The sequence below is a fragment of the Corylus avellana genome, chromosome 7, assembly GCF_965113065.1.
Source record: "Corylus avellana chromosome 7, dhCorAvel1.hap1.2, whole genome shotgun sequence".
Classification (NCBI taxonomy): Eukaryota; Viridiplantae; Streptophyta; class Magnoliopsida; order Fagales; family Betulaceae; genus Corylus; species Corylus avellana.
The window spans coordinates 22,799,487-22,822,427 of NC_142496.1; the positions used below are offsets into that span (position 1 = coordinate 22,799,487).

General features: G+C 33.3%; 1 protein-coding gene across 2 annotated transcripts; it reads right to left on the bottom strand.

The window, feature by feature from the left end:
- LOC132184284 (Chaperone DnaJ-domain superfamily protein) lies at nucleotides 1–6,912 on the bottom strand. 2 transcript variants are annotated; one of them, XM_059597854.2, is made up of 9 exons: nucleotides 5,901–6,905; nucleotides 4,032–4,285; nucleotides 3,681–3,937; nucleotides 3,463–3,598; nucleotides 3,264–3,361; nucleotides 2,670–2,735; nucleotides 2,307–2,396; nucleotides 1,650–1,826; nucleotides 1–470 (listed from the first exon to the last, which is right to left on the bottom strand). In XM_059597854.2, exons 1-9 carry the CDS (start codon nucleotides 6,479–6,481, stop codon nucleotides 432–434), a joined length of 1,698 nt encoding a protein of 565 aa, XP_059453837.2. In that variant the 5' UTR covers nucleotides 6,482–6,905; the 3' UTR covers nucleotides 1–431. The 2 variants fall into 2 exon arrangements, with proteins under 2 accessions (XP_059453837.2, XP_059453840.2); XM_059597857.2 differs by lacking the exons at nucleotides 1–470; nucleotides 1,650–1,826 and having other exon boundaries at nucleotides 3,244–3,361; nucleotides 5,901–6,912.
- Between the last annotated feature and the right edge of the window lie 16,029 nt (nucleotides 6,913–22,941).

Genomic DNA, 22,941 nt, shown 5'->3' on the forward strand with positions numbered 1-22,941 from the left:
GACATAGATCTGTTCTTATAATTGTAGTGATTACCGACCAACCCACAGAGGGAGAGAACAAAAGGTCCCACTATCAAAATCATTGGGATGGGTGGATGGCTGAACGAATTTTAGTGGGGGTGAAACCAGTAAACCTTGAATATCCTACAAATTTCCTGAGTCAACATCTCTTTACAATTTACATGACTTAGAAAAAAACACATTACTTTACATGATATTGTAAGTATTACCTTGTCGAAAATCCTGCAGGCATAAAAAGAATGTTTCTAAACAAATGAGAGTAAGCAGAACTCAGGCCACAGTATTTTAAAACTTGCAGAATAACAGTTGTACTGGTAAAGCACATGCATTTTCCTCCCCAAAAGAGATGCTTGTAATTTTGCTGACAAATGTAGCCCAAAAACAGAAATGGAACAAATCACCCGAGGTATCTAAGAAAGTTCCTCCACATTGAACTTGTTCCAAGCTTCCTGTTTTTGAAGAGTGAGCAATAGTTGTCAAATTTGACACTAACATAAAAAAGAATTATATCTTATAATTTTTAGATCAGATGAATAATTTTTAGATCAGATGAGAAATAATGCAACAGTGAACACACAGCAACAAGAGAATGATATTCAGATCCTGTGACTGACTAATTAAGAACCAATTAAGAAATATTTTTCGAGTTTTTGGCTGTGGTATGTGGAACATAAGCATCAATATTGCCAGTCAAAAAAAGCATTCTGTACTAGTTTCTCATAATATTTAATTACCACAGATCAACTTGCCAAATTGACATAAAAAAGATAAAACAAAGATATAACTGAAATTGGTAATAACCAGCAAGCAACAGTAAAACCTACTGCTAGCCCTTACTCATGAGATTATACCCACTCTATACAACAAAGTTTGAAACAAAAGTAATGGACACATGATTGCGTTAGCCTAACTTAGGTACCCGTTTATTATATGCATATTTTTTTATAATAAAGTTTTAGATAATTCATGCATCTAATTTAAAATCTTATTATAAAAAAGTATGTATAGAATAAACAGGTACTTAGCAGGTACCTATTTTGCTAGGACTAGGATGGACATGGAAATGTTAATGATCATTAAGAATAAGAGTAGTGCTACTCTTCACATCTATTTCACATCGGCTCACGTATAAGAAGTTTTTTTTTTTTTTTTTATTTAAGTGTCTAACATGGGAAGTCACTTAAAACACGCTACGTCAGCCGGTGTGAAGAATATTATTACTTTAAGAATAATTAACATAATTGGTTTCCATTAGAAATGATGAATGAAATTAGTTTCCACTATAATGATGAATTAGGAACATCTAAAAGGAACCACAATTGTTGAATAATTTTTAGTTGTTAAATAACACATTTAGGTGATTAGTGTGAACAATATTGGTTGCAAGTTCTAAGCCAGAATAAGAAGACCACCATATGCTTAAAAAAGGAAACACACACATATTCGGGGTAAAAAGTCCACCTCATATATGTACACTGCTTTACCAAACATTAGTTTCACTGAGATTTCTCCTTTAATTTTTATTTTTTCTAAACTACATTAAGCATTAAGACAAATGCCTCTTTGATGAATGAATTAATTGCAAAGGCCTGATATGTCTTTTAAATATATACGAAATAGTAAGGTACCTTTAGGATATCGAAAACCTTCTCTGCAGTATATTTATGCTTGAGACTGGCACCTTTCTGTTGAACCTTATCAGGATGGATGCATAATGTTGCCTTTCTATAAACCTTTTTAACGGAGGTAGACGTAATTATATCTGTCAGTAACACTGGCTGCCAACCACATTCAGGCCAAAGCACCTGTTTATCATTACAAAGGCGAAGGATTCAGTTATCTACAGAAAATAGTGTTTTTTTTTTTTTTTGGCAATTGTAGTCGAAGCATGGAATACTAAACTAGTCAGGATTCCGGAATTAAAGAGGTCACCATCATTCTAACAAAAATAACTACTGGTTTTCTCCGAAGAGAATAGATACGTTCTATGCAGGAACTCTGAGAGACCTCTTTTCTGAGCTTTGATTAATATGATGGTTTTTAACCTAGCCTTCTGAAATTCAATTCCACTAATGAAAATTGATATCATGACTTCACTTTCATAAGTTCTAATTCTTACTTTCTTTCCCTAGAAAATCACTAGGATGTGGAAAACCAACTATGTAAGTAGTTAACACGATCTACGCTAAATTATGAAAAGTGAAGAGGAGAAATCAAACTTTATTGATTTATCTATTTACTTATTTGACAAGTAAGAAAACCAATGTTAATAAATTAGAACGCACATATTGCAATGATGATAACAGTGCACGCATATTGCCTTCCTTCCCCGCTGCCCAGCGCTTTATTTCAATATCCACGGTGTCAGCAATCCTCTGCCCACATAATGATTAAAAATACTAAGTAGCTATATCAGAGAATAAAAATAATGATATTAACAGCGGAAAAAGTACCAAAATAGATCAGAATTGTTTGTAAATTATAAGCCACCCCACCCTAAGCCATAAAGAAAAATGTAAAGACATGAAGAAAAGCATATATATCTAAGATGGATGACAAAAGATATAAATGAATAATTTAGAAAACCATTGTATAATAGGTTCTAAATCAATGCATCAGAAGTATGACCCAATACAGTAATCACTCACACGCCTTTCTTCTTGCTCCCGCTGAGTTAGGAGATCACGCTGGTTCATATCAGCCACTGCTTGTGCCTGAAAATACAACCACCGCAAACTGTCAAACCACCCCAACAAAGGTGTTTACAAATATAACCTAAACTCAATATTAGATAGAGTCACAGTCAATCTGCAAGGAAAATTGGCTATGTGCCATAAATCTAACATCAAGGCAATGCAGCTTAGTCTGGAAGCTCAAAGGCTAGTTAATTGGACTGCCTATAAATTAACAGATGCTGGTGAATTTTTCAAGATTTGAAGGCCAAAGTGATAAGAGGGGATAGAATGGTAACAAAGCCCCACAAAGTTTCACTTTATTTTTTTCAGACTAACTTGTGGAAATAATGGTTACTAAATATATAGGGTATAAGAGATTATCATAATTGTTCACTTTGGGTCTTATTACTTCCTTGTGACTGTCCTCTGTCATTTCACTTGCAAACTCCCCTTGACCTTTATATCAAACAAACTTTCAGCATTCATGAAAAATAAAGAGTAGAGAGAGAGATTAAATTCATCCATCCAAGAATATAAATATAGTTACACTAGGGGGTGAAAACACACCGCACGCTCCTGAGTCCTTTGTTGACGTCCCAATCTGGCTCTTCGTCTTTCTTCACTTTCCCCTTCAACTTCCTGAAATTCTCCAAATAATGGAGCAGCTTTTGCAAAGAAACATCATTAAAGAAACTAGCTTTAGAAGACATAACAAAAGAATAATTGCCACACTGGAAATGAGAATCACATTTCAACAAAATATTACCACCAAAAATCGAAGAAAGGTCATCAACTATGAATGAAGTGGAAGGAGACTTCTTTATGCCAGCTGAGGTCTCAGAAGGCGTCCTCTGGAGCACTTCAGGACCTCTCTTGTGAACTGGTGCATCAAATACAGGGTCCTAAAAAGTGCATGAGAAAGTCAATAAGATAATCTAATTGATGCTAAGAAAGTGGTCATAATTATCACATCTATGTTCTCACCAAATTTGTAGCCCTTGATCTTGGTACACTGCTTGATCTAGAACCTATACTGAAAAAGGACTCTAGATCATCTCCACCCTTTTGCATATTGCGGCGTGAAGCATCTTCAGCTTCTTTATACCTACTAGATTTCGTGGCTGAGGTCTTTACCTCTTTTTTACTAGTGCGTACATCTGATCGTTCCGCAGAATTATTTCGCACCCTTCCCATGGCAAAGTCCTCAAGTTCGTCAATTGAAGACACATGCGAACTCTTAACTGCATCACACAAACAATATCCCAACTATTAAGGTTATGAGAGGACAGAAGGGGGATTTTTTTTTTTTGATAAGTTTGAGGAAACAATAAGAACCTTTATATGCATTTGAAACTTGTGTTGGCTTTGGAGGGGGCCTCAAAGATGGAATAGCATTTGATGAAATGCCAGGTCTTGTGCCTCCAGAATTATTCAGCTTACCGATTTGTTCCAGTGGATCTGAGAAAAGTTCTGAGGAGGTATATGCAGGGTTTGAAGTTGATTCTAATACCACAAATGGGTCATCTGAAGAAGTGAAGGCCACTTTAGTTGAATGAAAAGGTGATTCCCAAGGCTGACTAGTCCGACTCCTAGCATTTGTCCAGTGAAAGAATTATGAAAATGAGAATAAAGAGATTTGTCTAATAATTAGCAATGCAAATAGGTCAGCTATGTAATAAAAGTTTATACCAGAATATGGTCACATAAAGTATGCATCTTTCTAATGAGATGCAAGGTGAGGAACCAACTCACAAATAAGCTTCATAAAAAGATTGAGACCTAGTTAACTGGTTTAAGTAAATAAAATAGTAACAGCAATGGTTACAGTAGTAACAATAATAACAAACCACTCATGAAGTCACGTAGAAAGCAAGAACACCAAATTCAAGTTTCAGACAATTAACTAACCATTTAACATAACTCATGCGAATGTGACAAGTAAAACTTGAAAGCGAGTGCTCTGCCTTTCTAGTTTCAACCACAAAAATACATCACTTTAAGACAAGATGCTTCAACTGAATTTTTCAGTTATTAAAACTTCTCTTGATCATAGTACTCTTAATTTTTTAAACACTTTTTTATACAAATGATTAGTTACTGTTTTGTCAATCTCGTAGAATTGAACTTGATCCGACAAAAACATCAAAAACCAGAGAAACAAAAATAGTCTGAATTCAAATCCAATTCCAGCAACTTTGGCTGTCTACTGTCACCTCCAAAATCTGCTAATGCCATAACCTCATCATCTATTGCTTCCAGTATTCAGCTATCACCACTTAGTACGCTGTACAGAAACCCTGATTTTCTTTTCGATGTTTAAAGAAAATATATTTCATCAGGAAGAAAAGAAGCAAACAAGGTAAACATCTAGCATCTGTTGGTGACAAACACAAAGCAATAATTGGTTTTTATTACCACGTGATTAGCAAGACAAACACGACCCAAAAATAATTGTGTTAGATTATTGTTACCTATTCGCTAACAATTATTCTATAAGTCAAGTCACCTCACTTGTGTACACTGCTATCTTCCACACTCTGCGAAGTAATCAAATTGAATGGAGGGTTTATATGCACCAATCTATAGGAAAATAAAATAAAATAAAATAAAAAAAAATAAAAAAAAAAAAAAAAAAAAGGCCTAAGCATGTAGATGTTCAGATTCAAGTCAGTGCGTAACTCCATATATCAATGCTTGATAAACAAAAAATTACTATATGCATTCGAATGAGTTAAAGAGTTCCTATTATTATCCTAATATCCACTAAACAGAATTAAAGCAGGGAAAATGAAGTGATGACTGCTGATTGACTTCTACATGATTAATATCTATCTACCAAAATAGAGGGAACTTTTATTACAGTTATGAAACTATCCCTGCTTTATGACATGGAATGTTGGGCACTCAGTAAACAACACATTCACTAAACATAAACATTTCAAACCCATTGCAAACTATCTCCAACGTTTTGGAAAAATAACAGACAGGGCCACATTTTCCCAACATATATGGTAAATTCAACAACTTTTCGAAGAACCAAAATCACTTCATGGCCTCATACTAAAACTACTACTAACTCTGTTTTTATTTTAATTTTATTTTTCCTTTAAGATAAAGAGCTTAACTATTGCTTAGAGCATTGGGATTCTACTAACAAAATTGAAAAAGCTAAGCAATCCAAATTCTTTTCTAATATCTACATACCCATTATTCGGTGGACCGCTTCCACCAAACCCAGGTATCAAATCATCGAAATCACTCCCACTCTTCACCGATCCATTCCGGCTCGGACTCTTCGGTTTTGCCTCCACTCCACCCAAATTACCCAAAAGATCATCAATTGGAGCACTCTGTTTCGGCGGCGAAGCAAAAGAGGCAAACACATCGTCATTGTTCGCAGTCGCATAGCTTTTCAGCCCGGGCAATCCACCAAATACATCATCGTCATCATAAATAGGCAACGACGAAGGCTTCTTACTCGAACTATTCGAGAATATCGAATCGTAATCGAATGAACTATCGGATTGCTTCGTGGGCTTATTGGGTCCCCCAAATAATAAATCACTGTAATCATCAAAACCTCCAAAATTCTGGGTTCTTGTATTTGAATGCGGAAGAGATCTGGACGAGTAGGAGGACGGTTTGGAGTTTAGACTCGAATCGAATCCGGAATTGAGGGGTTGGGCATTGCTTGAGCTGGTGGGTCGTTTCGACGCGCCCATTGGAGCAGCTTTCCCTTGTGGCTTCAAGCCGAACCGCTCGGTTAGGACGCCAAACTCGTCCATTTTTGTTTCTGGGAATCAAATTCTCGAGAATTGGATTGTAAATTGAGGCTAAACTCCGACAGACGGAGGTGTATTTACAAACGTTTGACAAACGGGTCGTGTATGCGTACCTATACGCATGTATAAAAGAGAAATTTGAAAGTTGGATTGAACTACGAAAAGAAGTTGAATTATGGGTGTGAGTGATCTAAAGCGCAGAGAATCTGACCGAATTTCGTAATTTTTTCGATGAATTTCCAAAGAGAAAAGATTTGGGTGAGGAAGAAAGACAGAGACAGAGAGAAGAGTTTCAGGAGAAAAATGGATCTGTGAGAGGGAAGGCAAAGGTGGGAAACGTGGAGCCTACTCTACAACGATGGGTGGTTCGCCACAATATGTGGCACGCCTTCAGTTCGCTTCGTTTTCTTTTTCTTGCATCTCTATATTTTTTCCCATTATTTTCCTTGTCGGTCCTGAGAATCTTCTCCCTTTCCCTTTTTCTGATATTCCAAAAGACTAAAACACAAAAAATAAAAACTCCATAAAATAAATAAATAAATATATCTAAAGAAAAAACCTTTAATCATGACCGTCCTCGTAACACCCGTTTTACAGCCTTCAATTAATAATTGACATATAAGCAAAAACATAAAAAGTGCACAAAAATAACTTGAACCAAAATACACTAGATTTTAGGATGATAAAATCCCTAAAGGTTAACCTTCCACCTTTAAGTTTTAGTTTTAAATTCAAACACGGATTTTGAGGCATTAAAAACGGGTTTCGAGATTTTTTTTCTCTAATTTAGTGTGATTATTCTTACTTTTATTTTTTGTATTTTTTTTAAATTGATGATGTGTCACATGGTAATTGAAAGCTATAAAATGAGTGTTATCAGAATGGATATGATAGAAGGGACCCTCATATCTAAAAACTATTTACAAATCATTGGTCAGTGATAAAATGCCTAGTCATACCCCAAAATGTAAAGGGTGGCACGTTGTTGATTCTATAATGAATGGGTGAACACAAAGTGGAAAGGGGTGGGGTTGGGTGGGATTATAGTGAGATTGCATTTAAAGAAAATGTCAATTGTGAAGCTAAAGAAATCCACATCTTGAAGAAAAGGTAATGGAAAGCTACGAATGCAACTCAATGAGGTGAATTATGTGCTGTCAGAGATGATTGATTGATTGTGTAAGTAATAGTCCAAACAAAAACAGCATAAAATTTTCATTTTTATGTTTGTTAATGTTTTTTTAGAGTGTTTTTTTTTTTAATTTTTTACTTTTTGTTTAAATAAGCATTTTTAGGTGACATGAAGATAAAAATAATTTTAAGTGTTTTATGCTTTGAATTATACGTGAATTGGGTTCGGGTTTGGGCAGGTTGGAGAGTGGGAGTCTCATAAGCTGCAATATGGGGGTTAAGAGGCTATGTGAGTGGAATATGGTACATTGATGAAGATGGGCACTCTTTCATCCATTATTTCTTCTAGCACATGGCAAACTATTCCTTTTCAATCCAGAATCAATTGTCATTGTAGTACTTGAGCTGGTTTCTTGAACTTGCATGCTGCTGCTGCTTTCTTTTAATAAGCTACCTTTCCTGTTCTGATTGTTAGATCCTTCTTGTTGGTCTCTGTCTGGAGATTCAAGTGGCTGCAGAAGATTGTACAGAATTGCAGCTTGGCTAAGTTGTGCAGTTGCAGCAGTTTGTGCTTTTGTGCAGTTTGGTTGGTTGATGGGCAGATTAGTTGCTGTCTTTGGTTTTGTTGGCAGTTGGTTTACTCTCAGTTGTATGCTTTGAAAATTGGGTGTACAGTTGTATCATGCTGGAGTTTGCTTTTTTGTAGGCTGATTGTCAGTTGTTTGTTGTACTTTTGGTGTCTGTATTGGACTCTGGTGGAATCTAGAGTTCTAGGAGGTTTCCTGGTAGAGGGTGTTGTATTCTTTTATTTGGGTGTTAATATATATATATATATATATATATATATATATATATTCAATTCTTATCCTCAATGAAAAGGAAGAAACATTTTCTTATATATATATATATATATATATATGAAGAATGAGCAGGAAAATGTTTCTTCCTTTTCATTGAGGATAAGAATTGAATCATTAATCCAAGCAAGCACAAAGCAAAACAGAATATGTGCATGAGGCTCTTTGAAGCATCAAGCAAACTCTTCACAATTATTACAATCCCCACAATTTTGAGGCTTTTTGGCAAATGAAAAGTTGGAGTTTTGAATTCTATACACATCAACATTTGGTTTTTGGTAGCCCAGAAAAAGAAAAAGAAAAAGAGTTTTTAGTAGTAAAATAATTTGAATCCTCAATCCATGATTTTGTTAGCTGAATCAATTTAAAGAAAATAGAAAGAAGGTGAGACAAATTTTTCTTTCAAATTGGACAAAGTTTTCCTCTAAAGAAAATAATAAATTTCTCAAATTCAATCTATTAAGTTAGCATGTATTCAAAATATATGTGATTCTCACATGTACTTTGAACACGTATCATTATTTTAATTGATTATGATACGTTTGAAAATGCGATTTCGCAAGAATAATCTGCGTTTTTAAAAGATATCGCAAAACATCAGACGTTTGGCATTGCGATTTAAAAAGCACTTAATTTAAAATAAGAAAAAAATCTATAATTTCTATAAGCAAACTGTTTGAAAAAACGTGAATTTAAACCAAAATTACAATTTCTCATAACAAATATTTAATAAGAAAATATTTTTTAACATGTTTTACCAAACGCCGTAGCGATTTTAAAAACACAATTTTTAAAATCGTACTTATTAAAATTGCAATCTTAAATGGACCATAAATTAAAAGAATTTTCTCTAATCCAATTAAGAAAAAAAAAATCTAATAAAATATAGGATTTTTTTTGGTAAGAAGTTATTTTTGTGGCCATTCCGTAGATTTGGCCCAATAATTACTTTGGCCCTTGGGATTGGAGGATTAATACAATACTTGGCCATCTTATTAAAAAAGAAAAAAAAAATGTTGTTCAAAAATCAAAGGCCATCATAGTTGTGACAGCTCATCTTAATAATGATAATCAGACAGCAGGGAGTGGACAGCAGATCAAATGGGTGCAATTATTTTCACAATTATAAAAAGAGATAGCGAACTTCCCTGGAACTTTCCATTGCCACCTGGCCCACCTCCATTGCAAATTCCAGAACTGCAATCAAGTCCTTGAATTTGTATTCACCATCCAAATTATTTTCTATAATTTTTTTTCAGTCTTCTTAAAAGCTTTCACCATTGTTTTATATTTATTTGCTATATTTATATCAAATGTAGTGAGGAGTGTAATTGGAGCATGTTGAGCGCTGAGGTTACTTCTTAACATTCTTACCTTTTAAACATCGTATATATTGTGGTGCTCATTTCCAATTTATAGTTTGTATTTTCTACATTGTATTTTCTTTTTGACTTTGTTGTTGATGGGTCCACAGTTTTTTGCTTCAAGATAACCCTTTTTTCATTTGTTCAAAAAAAATTAAAATTAAAATAGGTATGATATAATTTATTTTATCTTTAAATAATAATAATAAAATTTTCATAGGAAATATGGGATAACGGTTTTGCTAAAGAGTAATGTTAAAAATGACTTCTTTTTTTTTTTTTTGGCGCAACTATTCAACATTAATTTCGAAATGATAGTACCAACTAACTCTTGAGTTCTTTTATTTTTAATAAGGATTGATCAGGTTGGTTGGCACAGTCGTCATATCCAAAGTTGTAAATGAATAAAGCTACTCGATTAAGCTCGAGTCACTTACTAAGTGTGTCATTTGTGAATACAAAACTAAACTCGATTATTAAACTCAAAAGAAATCACAAGCATCATGGCCTATTATTTAGCTTGCCAATTTGCTTCAATTAGAGAATATACTAGATTGATCGGAACTCAACATATTTTGTGGTGTTTGTCCTTTAACTTGGTGTCCACTTAGGGCTCGCAATTTTGACACGACCTGCGAATCCAACACGAACATAACACAAAGTTATAGGGTTTGGGTTTACCCTATGTCCACTCCCCTTTTTGCCACCCTATGACCTGTTAACCCATTTTGCCACCCCTAGTCCACTTCCCTTCACTTTCTTTTTGAGAAGAGAAGATAAAAAATTACTTAAGTATATATAGTTCATTTCATTTGAATGCTTGCATATCTTTTACAATTTTTTTTTTTTTTAACAAATTATCTCTTCATTGAATTATCTCTGCATATCTTTTACATTAAACGAAGGTTAAATAAATGAAGATACGAGTACCATCACCACAAATGTTGTAAAAATATATATATGTAAAATTTGTAAATGTTTAAAATCATCTTCCATGTTGGAGTAAGTTTCACATGCAGTAACAATTTCAAAATTCATTGCATTCATATTGACCAGAGCAAGAGGAACAATTTACAAAAACCATAAATTAAATTCACAAACAGTAATAATTAATTGCATACGTGGTTCAAGTGATCAGTTTGCTCTCAACTTGATTTTATTCAATGTATTGTTTTTGGTTACATTTAGCTTAGGGTACAATCCGTGGCGGAGCCAGACAATTTATATTGGGGGTATCGCTAAAATTTTTTTGGCATCCTAAAAATTTTCTCCAGCCTAAAAATTTGGTAATTCACACAGTATATATATATCACAAAAAAAAAAATTCTATAAAAGTTCATAAATATTTGTTCAAATTAATATATGATAAATGTAACATGTCGGCACTATATATATCAAAAAGACATAAATAAAAATAATATATATATATATATATAATGAAATAATAATTTGATTTTAGATTAGAAACACTAGAGGCCACCCTTTTGACATTAACATCATTCGGAGGAAATTTCACCACAAGTTTATGTAAGAATAAGGCAATATACACCAAAAGATCTAATTCAAGTTTCTCCAAGAATAAATCAATATACACCAAAAGATCTAATTTAAACCATACCAAGCTTTCCAACACCCAAACAGAAACAACAAGCCCTTTCAGCAATTAAACAACAGGAAAAGAAAGTGGGAAACTTCACTACAAAAAAAAGGTGATCACATGGCTTTACAGCACCTAGTGCCAAAAATGTCAACCAAACAATTGGTGATTATATATATTTTATCCCAGAATTCTCAGACCAAATATCGACTTTGGTCCTTGAATTTCTCTTCATTTTGTGGCTTTACGAAAAAAAAAAAAAAAAATCACACGCTACCTGTCTATCAGATAATTTCGCTTACTTAGAACATGTCTCTCGAGAGGACTATGAAAAGGAGACAATCAGACAACAATACAATTCTATAATTTCTTTGTATTTCCTCAATCTTCTAAGAAACCAAACAAAGTGTGTAAACATTTTTTTTTTCTTCTTATTTACTTGCTGACAATTTTGAAGCATAATCATATTTAACCACCATAACTAGAACACTAGAGAGACAACAAAACAGAAAATAAAATAAAAAGGTTAATTTTGTTGTCATTTCTCGGCAAAAAAAAGTAGTCAAATCCATACCTGAACAAAGTACTTGACGGCAAGACTAGCAAGGCTGTGCCCCCTCACAAGGCGATGCGTAATGGCGAACTTGCTGATCCCACTACCCCTCCAGAAGCTCCTAGAGACGGGGTATGGAGTAATGGAGATTGGAGGATGGACTATGGAGCGTCTCTGTCTGAGTCTCTAAGATAGTGAGATAGAATGAACGAAAGAGAGAGAGAGAGTAACTTTTGGGGTGCTGAGTAGGTAAAAAGAATTTTTAATTATTATTATTATTTTTTATTATTTTGGGGGTGTCGTAGGTAGGGGAAAAATAAATTTAAATCACGGCACCCCTAAAGGTTAACGTGGCTCCGCCAATGGGTACAATAGATTTTAAAATCTCTAATTGTTGATGTAGTACCACAAAAGGTTAATAAGGCGTTTGTTATTATTATATTTTTTTTTCCTTAGCTAATCAAACTACTCTTTGAAATTTCCAACGGTTGATATATATATATATTGTCGATGTAGTAGCACAAAAGGTTAATAATGTTCTTAATTTTTTTTCCTTTGCTCAAGTCTAACAACCCTTTGAAATGTCTAACGGTTGATGGCCCATTCACAACTTGATGCAATATTAGCATAATCCAAACTTTAAAAAAAGTAACTTTTGTGCTACTACATCGACAATATATATATATATTGTCGATGTAGTAGCACAAAAGGTTAATAATGTTCTTAATTTTTTTTCCTTTGCTCAAGTCTAACAACCTTTTGAAATATCTAACGGTTGATGGCCCATTCACAACTTGATGCAATATTAGCATAATCCAAACTTTAAAAAAAGTAACTTTTGCTATAAATACCTTTCTTCCCCCATTGTATTTGGCACAAGGGAGAACACATATGGCTAAAATTAGAATATTCGTTTTTATCTTTATTATCCTCTCCATCTCCACCTTTCCTACGAACGGAGGCAAGTAGTTTTAATTTTCATTATTGTGCCCATATATATATATTTAGTATCCAATAGAGCCTTTACCTTCGAATCTGTGGAGCCAAAAGTAGTTTGTATGATCATTTGGCATGTAACATGGTATTAAAGTAGAGTTTTTGATTTCAAACTTAATTATATAATTTACATTCCATTTCAATTAAATATTTAATGTATTGGGTCTTACTTGTGATTTAAAAATCTAGATGATTTCTCTTTCAATCCTGCTCATTCTTAAATCTTTCACTCACAACATCGAATTTTGGGCAACTTTAAAGCTTCGGCTATGTCGAGGTGGATTTTGCATAAACTGTAGTAAGATTATAAAAATTTTCTCTAAAAACTGTTATACGCAAGAAAATAACGCCATATGTATCTATGTTTTAGAATTTTTATTTATAAAACTGTTGTGCACGGAATTAAAATACAGGATCCCAAAGAAGCAGAAAAGAACAGAATAAAAAATAAATCGGTCACACACTACACCAAGATTTCAGTGGTTCGGCTTAACAAGCCTACATCCACTGGTAGAGACGACCCGGAAGAAATTCACTAACAAAAGATGAAGTACAAAGATAATGGAGAGAAAATCACTCAAAACTCAAAGCCCCAATACACCAAAATCTCACTCTCACACAAAAGAGAGAAAATTGACAAAGAAAACTCTATTCTTCTCTAAGTGCCATAAGGCACAACAAAATGAGAAATCCCTAATGAGATGCGGTTTCTAAATTTTTCTCCCAAGTCACTCTGTTGGAAAGCCTCTCTTTTATAGTTAGCAAAGTTGGTTTACTTCTCCTAAAAGGAGAAGTATTGCACATCCAAAACCAACTCAAAGAAGGAAAAAAGAAAGAGTCGGCTACAACTTCAAAAGGCCAAAACAAACAAGACAAAACTTGATGGGCCCCACATGAAGGACTTGAGATATTCAAGGCACCAAACAACAAACTCCACCTTGACTTGAATTCCATCAAGTCTCCAATGCAAATCTCCACATGACGTCTCCTCCAACACCCACACGAGCAATCACAAGTTACAAACAACAATCAAGTCCAAGCAACTCTTGAACTTGAGAACCGAAATTGGCTTAGTTAACATATTCACTGGATTTTCCTCAGAGGCAATTTTCTTCAATATGATATCTCCTTGTGTCACAACCAGATTAGCAGCATAATCTGAATCGACATACCCAATGACACTGGAACCAATACTACTATCTCTGTCAAAGACTGAGCCAACATCTGTAACACCCCGTAAATAACGGAATATCAAATTCACTACCGGCCAGTAAACCATGCTAGGATTAACAACACTGACTGCATGTAAAATATTTGGACGAATGCACTCCATAGCATACATGATGCTCCTAAACGCACTAAAATAATATAGATGCGACATGAAACACTCCTCCCTTGATGATGACACCTTGCCATCCAAAATCTTCGTCAAACCTTGTTGTCCCATTAAAGAACGCATCTTGATACGCTAAAAACTGAAACTATTCTGACCATCAAACTTTTCTACTTCAAATTTTGCAGAAGCCATCTTGCAAAATAAAGAACCTAGACTCTGATACCACTTGTTGTGCACAAAATTAAAATACAGGATCTCAACGAAGTAGAAAAGAACGGAATAGAAAATAAATCAATCACACACAACACCAAGATTTAAGTGGTTCGGCTTAACAAGCCTACATCCACTGGCGGAGACGACCCGAAGGAAAATCATTAACAAAAGATGGAGTACAAAGATAATAGGGAGAAAATCACTCCAAATTCAAAGCTCCAATACACTAAAATCTCACTCTCACATAAAAGAGAAAAATACAAAAGAGAGAAGATTGACATTGAAAACTCTTATTCTCTAAGTGCCATAGGGCACAACAAAATGAAAAAACCCTAATGAGATGCGGCTTCTAAATTTTTCTCCCAAGTCACTATGCATAGTTAGCAAAGTTGGTTTACTTCTCCTAAAATGAGAAGTATTGCAAATCCAAAACCAACTCAAAGAAGGAAAAAAGAAAGAGTCGGCCACAACTTCAAAAGGCCAAAACAAACAAGACAAAACTTGATGGCCCCCACGTGAAGGACTTGAAATGTTCAAGGCACCAAACAACAAAAAGTAAAATGATTTAATAACTCACGATGTCGATCACTTTAATAGCCACGAGAATATTGAGCAAATGACATTTGTTTTCTTTTCTCTTATCTGAATTTTCTCCCATTGTAGAAGGTGGACATGCACGCATTGAACTGAGCAAAAGATTCAAGGGACGGTGTAAGACGGGCACGCCGGAGACGGCCAGGTGTAGAGGTGACTGCATATTGGAGGGCGCACATAGCGGAGTATGCATGAGCTTCAACTGCTACTGCATATACCTGCAACGCCACAAACCCCAAAGGCCAAGGGATTAAGTCTGGTAGAGAGAGATCCTCATCTTTGCCTGCTGTGTTTGAACAGTTTAATTTGGAGTCTTCTATGTAATAAATTCTCATAAAGAGAGCATTCTTTCCTTGAGTGTTGTGTTAGACTCCTTATTTTGTTGATTCATTGTTGTGACTGAGTCAATAATTATCAAAGAGATATCTATGAGTTATGATATAAGAAGAATTAAAATCATTCTAGAGTCTTTATAAATGTATTGTGACTTTTAAAATCATAATTAAATTTAAAATGATCATTATTAAATTTTGATCTATTGGTAATTTTAAATGTCACATCACATTTGGAAAAACTTTAATCTTCCTTAATTATATTATTACTCGATATCTGCTCCATAAGATAACTCACATAGGAAAAGTCCAAGTTTGGGTCAAGTTTTTATAGTAAGAGATGTCTGAGGTGTGTTGCGGAGCCTTAATATGTAAGTCTTGCTGTAAACCCTATTTAAATCGAGTCATCAATAAAACGCCAACTTTCCCATCTAAGGACCAATGACGTGGTCTATTTCTAAGTAGTAATGTTATAAGTCTTTTTTGTATTGCTCTTGTGTCCCTCTAAAGATCGATGATGTTGCTTTTAAAATCACCATTAGCTTTGTAATCAATTACTATTAGATTTTGATCAAATAGTAATTTTAAAAGTCACCTCATTTTTTTAGTGACACAAAAAAAAGACTTCTAAAATTAATCATTTATAAGGCTCGTAAAAGATAGAATGAGATTGAAAAAAAAAAAAAAAAAAAAAGATTATTGTCTTATATTAAAATAAATAGTACACGGAGTTGGGTTTTGATTTGTAACAATAGCTTGTGAGAATTACTCATTAATATAATAGGTGGCGATGCTTCTTAGAAATCTAGAAATCTTATGTAGCATTTTACTACTCTACTTTTTTAATTCGTTGTACCCACCAATACTTGAACCTTTGCCCTTGAGGAACTAACTAACCAATCCAACAATGCAAACACTTAATCCTTGAAGGCAAAATGGTGCGAGTTTGTTTGTTAATGTATTTTGGAGGTTTTTTTTTTTTTTTGAAAATGTATTATGATGTACTTATAAAGGTATGTTTTTGGTTACGTCCATTTTATGGTACAATAGACTAAGGTTGATATCAGGGACGGAACTAGAAATTTGTATCGACATGGGTCAAAGTATAAATGAAAGAAATATTACAAGAGGGGGCCATAGAATGGATGCAAAATATATTAAAATTAAAGATTAAATCAATGTATACAAAATAAAATTAGTATGCATTCAATGTTTGGAAAATATAAGCAAAATAATTGCTTTTAAAAATGTTGTTACAGTTTCCGGTACGGTGGACTCGAGGGAAATCCAAACCACTCATTTCTTTTTCGCGCTTCCTTTCAAACCTACAAAAACCAGAGCACACATTAAGAGGATGCGCGGTGTGGTGCCCTGCAGTTCCTCCTCCGATGCTTAAGTCAGTGTTTGTGCAAATTCAGTATAGAGCTTCATATTGTCTCCCTGCGTACCTCTGAAGTGAGGTCTTTTATAGTTGATCATACGGATGTAGCTATGATGATCGAGCGGTGGATCTAGGATTTGGGTGTAATGGCCGGCAAAGTTAACATTCGTGTCTCCTGTCATTATGATCAGTAAGAGGCCGTTATTGACATTAATAGGATTTCGAGGATGGCGCATAACTGTCAAGAATCTTTTAAGAGCAGATCATAATTGTTCCGATGATCTTGCCATATGTGAGCTGTCCATGTAGCCGGTCTTCGGTTTAACACAAGTCGACCATGAGCGTAAGAAACGACGCCGCATCTGTTGTTTTATGCTGGGTCACATTCATAAAGCCTATTCGAATGTATCGGGCTTTCCCGAGACGTTGGGCCTTTGACCCATGTGTTCAAGTGATGGGTTTATGTGTAACAAAAAATATTTCAAATTTCAACTCAATCACCTATTAAAACGGAACTCGGGGTTCTCTTATATCTTGAAAATCAGTTATGATAAAATTTGTACTAAAGTTCCCAGTAATTTATCATTCGATGTACAACATCAAATAATCAGTGAGAAATTCATCTTCAATTTTGTTGTGAAACTTAATTTTGACAATATTCATAACTGAAAAAGTGTTTTCCATAACAAAAATTTAGCAAAAAATAAATAAAATTATTATATTTAATAATGAAGAAATAATATATTTTATAATTGATCTTATACTTAACCCAACTAAAGCACCACATTATTTCAACATTATTTCATGTTTAATGGCTATTGACTAATAAACAAATTTTTTATTCAATGAATAAATGTGATCGGTGAAACACATCACATATTAAATAAGTTGGACTAAAAGTTAAAATAATATAAACTTAAAATTTTTCAACTTTTTTTTATTTTTTATTTTTGGTGAAAAAAACTATTGGACTGCCCACGGACTGCTCTCTTACAGGCCGGGGCCAATTGGCCAAACTAAAAAGTTTTGTTTAAATAAAAAAATTTATGAGAAAATTATAGATACCTCCTCAAACTACCATTTTATTGTTAGTATCTCACATAAACTACAAATAGTGTCAATGTCTCCTCTAAACCACCAACAAAATGTCAATATTCCCTCTGATATTGACAAAAAATACGCTTCATAAAATTAAAAAAATCCTCAAATTATTATTATTATTATTATTATTTATTTATTTATTTTTTTTAAAAAAAAAGACGAAAAAAAATCCAATTTATAAGGATATTAATTTTTTAGAAAAAAAAATATAGAAAAGATAAAAAAAATGAAAAAAAAAAATCTAATTTATAAGGATATATTTTTTAAAAAATTTTTTCAAAAATTAATTTTTTTTACAAAGAAATAGATAAAAAAAAAAAAAAAAACGAAAAAATATATAAAAACCAATTTATAGGGATATGTTTAAAAAAAAATAGAAAATATAAAAAAAAAAATTAAAAACGAAAGAAAATCTAATTTGTAAGGATATTTTTAAAAAAATTAATTTTAAATTTTTTTTATAAAAATATAGAAAAAAACTAAAAAGAACGAAAGAAAAAAACAAAAATCAATTTATAAGGATAATTTTTTAAAAAAATTTTTAGAAATTTTTTTAATTTTTAAAAATATATATATATATATTTTTGAAACAAAAAAAAATCAATTTATAACAATATTTTTTAAAAATTAATTTTTTTAAATTTAATTTAATTTAATTTATTATTATTTTTTTAATTTATAAGGATATTTTTTCTTATTAAAATTTTTTTATGATCGCTTTTATCTTTTTGCTATCCTTAGGGCGTGAGGAGAACATTGACCTTTGTTGGTAGTTTAGATGGCACACTGACGTAATTGATAGTTTAAGGGGGACATTAACTATGGTATGATATTTTAAGGGCGATATTGCCCATATATATACTTTTCCCACAATTTAAACTAGAATTAATAAAAAATTTCAAAACTGGGGTGGCCATGGCCTACCCCAGTTCGTGTTTAAATCTGCCTTTGGTGGACATAGACTAATTTTTAATTTCAAAAGCTAAAAGGAATAAATATTTTAAAATCTCTAATTGTCGATGTGGTAGTACTAAAGGTTAATAAGGCATTTGTTGTTGTTTATTTAATTATTTAATTATTTATTTATTTTGGTTCAAATCTAACAACCCTTTGAAATATCTAACCATTGATCATGGCCCCCCATTTACAGCTTGACGTAGCATTACTATAATTCAAGTTTGAAACGCAGTGACTTTTGCTATAAATACCCATTTTCCCCATTGTATTTGAAACAAGGGAGAAGACATATGGCTAAAATTAGAATATTCGATTTTATCTTTCTTATCCTCCTCATCTCTGTCTTTCCTATGAACGGAGGCAAGTATTTTAATTTTCTTTATTATGCTCGTATTTAGCATCTAATATAGCCTTTAGCTTCAAATTTGTGGAGCCAAAAGTAGTTCGTATCATTATCAGGCATGTTGTTGTTGTTTTTTTTTTTTTCTAATTATTTTTAGAACTAAATAATAAAATAAAATTTTTTTTTAAGATTAAACTTTAGGGATAAATGGTAATTTAATACGATATAAAAGCAGAAGGGATAAATGGTGATTTATATTCAATTTAAATTAATTATTCCTCTTGTTGGACAGTGTACATTATAAACTTATAATACAAATTAAATTATTAAATTAGCTTTTTCTTATCAACTTAATCCTTCTGAGATAGCTGATGATTCAACATGGTATCATAATAGAGTTTCACCAATTTTAATTAAATATTCCACGTGTTGGGTTTTACTTATAATTTAAAAATCTAGATAATTCCTATTTCAATCCTTCTCGTTCTTAAATTTTCACTCTTTGATATTTCACCTACAACATCGAAATTTGAGCAACTTTAAACCTTTAGTGATTTCGAGGCAAATTTTGCTCAAACCACTGTAAGATCGATCAAGAAAACTTTCTCTAAAAGTTATTATACAAAAAAAATAATACTATATGGGGTGAGGCTTACATGTGGTACTTTAGAAGTACCGCAATCTGCGGTAATTTGGGTTGGAAGACTGAGATCTTTCAAGGGGATTTTAACCCCAAAACGGCAGTAGGAAAGGTTTTTTTTTAAAAAAAAAATTTGGATGCCTTTTAACTCTTTTTCAACTCTGTTTTATGGGTAGAATCTTTTCCTTTCACATCTCTCCACCTCATTTTCTCTCATCCGCCGTCCAAATCTCCTCCCTCGTCTGCCACCCCAACTCCAGCGCCGGCGTCTACAACCTCTGCCGCTGGTTCTACGGCACCTTCCAATCCGACAACTAATTCCTCCAGCTCGTCGCTCTTCGCTTCCTCCCCATCATCGCTGGCATCTACCTCTCCCGCGTCCATCGGCACGGGCACCGACACTTCAGAACCCACACCCTCCACATCTCCACCGTCTAATTCCCTCTCCAAAGCCCCAATCAGCCATTCAATCACTCTCCTCCATCCTCCCGGCCTCAACCCCACCTCCTTCTCTCTCCTCCGCTTTCTCTCTCCTCCACATCTCCGGAGAAACCATTGTTGTTGCTTGGAGATTTTGTAATCGACTCCCTTTCTGAGTCTTCTTAGGTATGAGTTTTTTTCTCCAGCATATTCTATTGTCATGGGGGATTTAGTACTCCCAACAGAAATCTGAGGCTTCTCCTTGGATCGCTTTTTAGGTAGATCTGTGGAGGAGTTTGTGGAGGAATGTAAGAAGGCTACAGGAGTCACTAGTCAGCATCAAGATTTATTAAAGATCAGGCGTGAACTGAATTGGGAAGCTAGTGATGGGAATTGGTCAAATTTTGCACATGATTTTTGCTATGTTTTGTAATGGCCTCAGTTTACCAATGAAAACTGCACATCGTGATAGATTTATGTTTCTATAATTCTGTTCTAGCCAAACCGGTGCCTGTGCCGGTGCCGCTCCTGTCATCGGCGGGGCTGGTGGGTGTCGTCGGATATTCCCAGAGGGAAATAGGAAAAGCTAGAAAGGAAAATCCTTTTTTTTTTTCAATGGCTTTTAGATGAGGTCTGAGGTCACCGTCGTTTTAGGACTGCCGGCGTCGACAAGCACCAAGAGTCTAAGATTTTGTCAATTTTGGGTTTTTCTACCCATAGCGCACCAGAGGGGCAGAGAGAACAAAGTTGAAAAAGACAACAGAGAGAGAGAGGACGTTTGGATGGGAGAGTTAACGGACATCCCTTCCGTCAATTTTTTTTTTAAAAAAAAAGCCTTTCCTACTACCGTTTTGGGGTTAAAATCCCCTTGGAAGATCTCAGCCTTCCAACCCATATTACCGCAGATTGCAGTACTTTTAAAGTACTGCATGTAAGCCTCGCCCTACTATATGTATCGATGTTTTTAGAAATTCTATTTATAAAATTAACATGATTTAATAACTCACAATATATGTCAGTTTGATAGCCAAGAGAATATTAATATTTTGAGCAAATAGCATCCGCTCTTTCTCGACTTAATTGGCTTCAAAACTCTCTCTTACTGTAGACGATGGCGTTGCACGTACTGAAAAAAGCAAAACATTCAAGGGAATATGTGCGACGCAGGAGAAGGTGGACGAGTGTACAACTGATTGTAAATCGGAAAGCGCGGAAACTGGAGTATGCATCTTTTTGGACTGCTACTGCGTATTCTCGAAAAGTCAGAAACCCTAAAGGCTTGAAGACCATCTCTGCTTGTTGTGTGTCAGTTTAATTTGGAATCTTCTATGTAAGAAATTCTCATTGAGTGTCGTGTATGGTCCTTATTTGTTGAGTCCTTTGTTGTTGAGTCAATTAGCATTATTTCAAAGTTTTATAATAAGAAATGTCTAATGTTAGAAAGATATCTCAGGTGTAATGTTAGAAGGAAGACTCGTGTCTTCTTTGTGTTTTTTTAAAATTGGTGTGATTTTAAAAACTACATCAATTTTGAAATGATACAAAAAGAACATGAATATTTCTTTTAGCCTTACTCGTGTGGAAGAGTCTCATCTCGTAAGTGTTGTTGTAACGAGTCATGAATGAAACTGGCAGAGAAAATACATTGCAAACAAATAACCTTCTGTGTTGTGAGGCTTGAGGTTTCTCTAAAGCCTTTATCTTTGTTCTTTATGGTAACCATAGGAAAGTTACGGATGACCAATCCTGCCAACTTTCTACTTCAAGGATGAGTTACGTGGTCTATTTTTAAGACTAGTAACATGTACAATTAGATTAAAAGAGACAACAAAAAGAAAAAGAGGGAGATATATATAAATGCATGACGATTATTGTCTTATTTGGAATATGAGAAAAATATAAGGGTAAAGTTATACCCCTCAAATTATCACCCAATTAACAATATTCTTTAAATTTTCAATTGTGATAATGTCTATCCTAAATTTACCAAAACATTGTCAATGTCCCCTTAAGGTTAGAAAAAAGATAAAAATACCCCTATATATTTCTCAATAAGACAAAAATACTCCTATAAATTGAAAAAAAAAAAAAAAAAATTATTTTAAAAAAAAACTAATTTAAAAAGAAATATTTTTTAAATGAAAATTTTTAATTTTTAATTTTAAAAAAAAAACGATTTTTTTTTTTAAAAAAAAAAATGGAAATGTTTATTTAAAAAAAAAAATTGTTTTAGAAAACGAAAATTTTTATTTTCTTAAATGGAAATTGTTAATTTTTTTTAAATGGAAATTTTTATTTTAAAAAGTTATAAAAAAAAAAATCAATTTTTATAACAAAAAAAATCGAAAATTTTTAATTTTTTTTCAAATAAAAAGATTTTTTTTTTTTAAAAAAAAATTTTAATCTGCTACCCTCTGATTTTATTTTATTTTTTTAGTTTTAAGTTTTTTTCTAGAAGTTTTCGTATTTTTTGTTTTTATTTTACTAAGGTAGTTTCGTCAATGGGGAAACATTGACAAATTTTAGTAGTTTGTAGGAGACATTGTCACAATTGAAAGTTTATGGACAACGTTGTTAATTGAATGGTAGTTTGAGAAAGATATGTGGACTTTCCCCAAAATATAAATAGTTTAAATTGAAAATTTAAG

Coding starts and splice junctions, on each gene's coding strand:
- LOC132184284 (XM_059597854.2), bottom strand. CDS start 6,481: ATGGACGAGTTTGGCGTCCTAACCGAGCGGTTCGGCTTGAAGCCACAA. Junction 4,286..5,900: donor AGCGGTCCACCGAATAATGG/GTATGTAGATAT, acceptor GACAAATGCTAG/GAGTCGGACTAGTCAGCCTT. Junction 3,362..3,462: donor CCTTTCTTCGATTTTTGGTG/GTAATATTTTGT, acceptor TCTTTGCAAAAG/CTGCTCCATTATTTGGAGAA.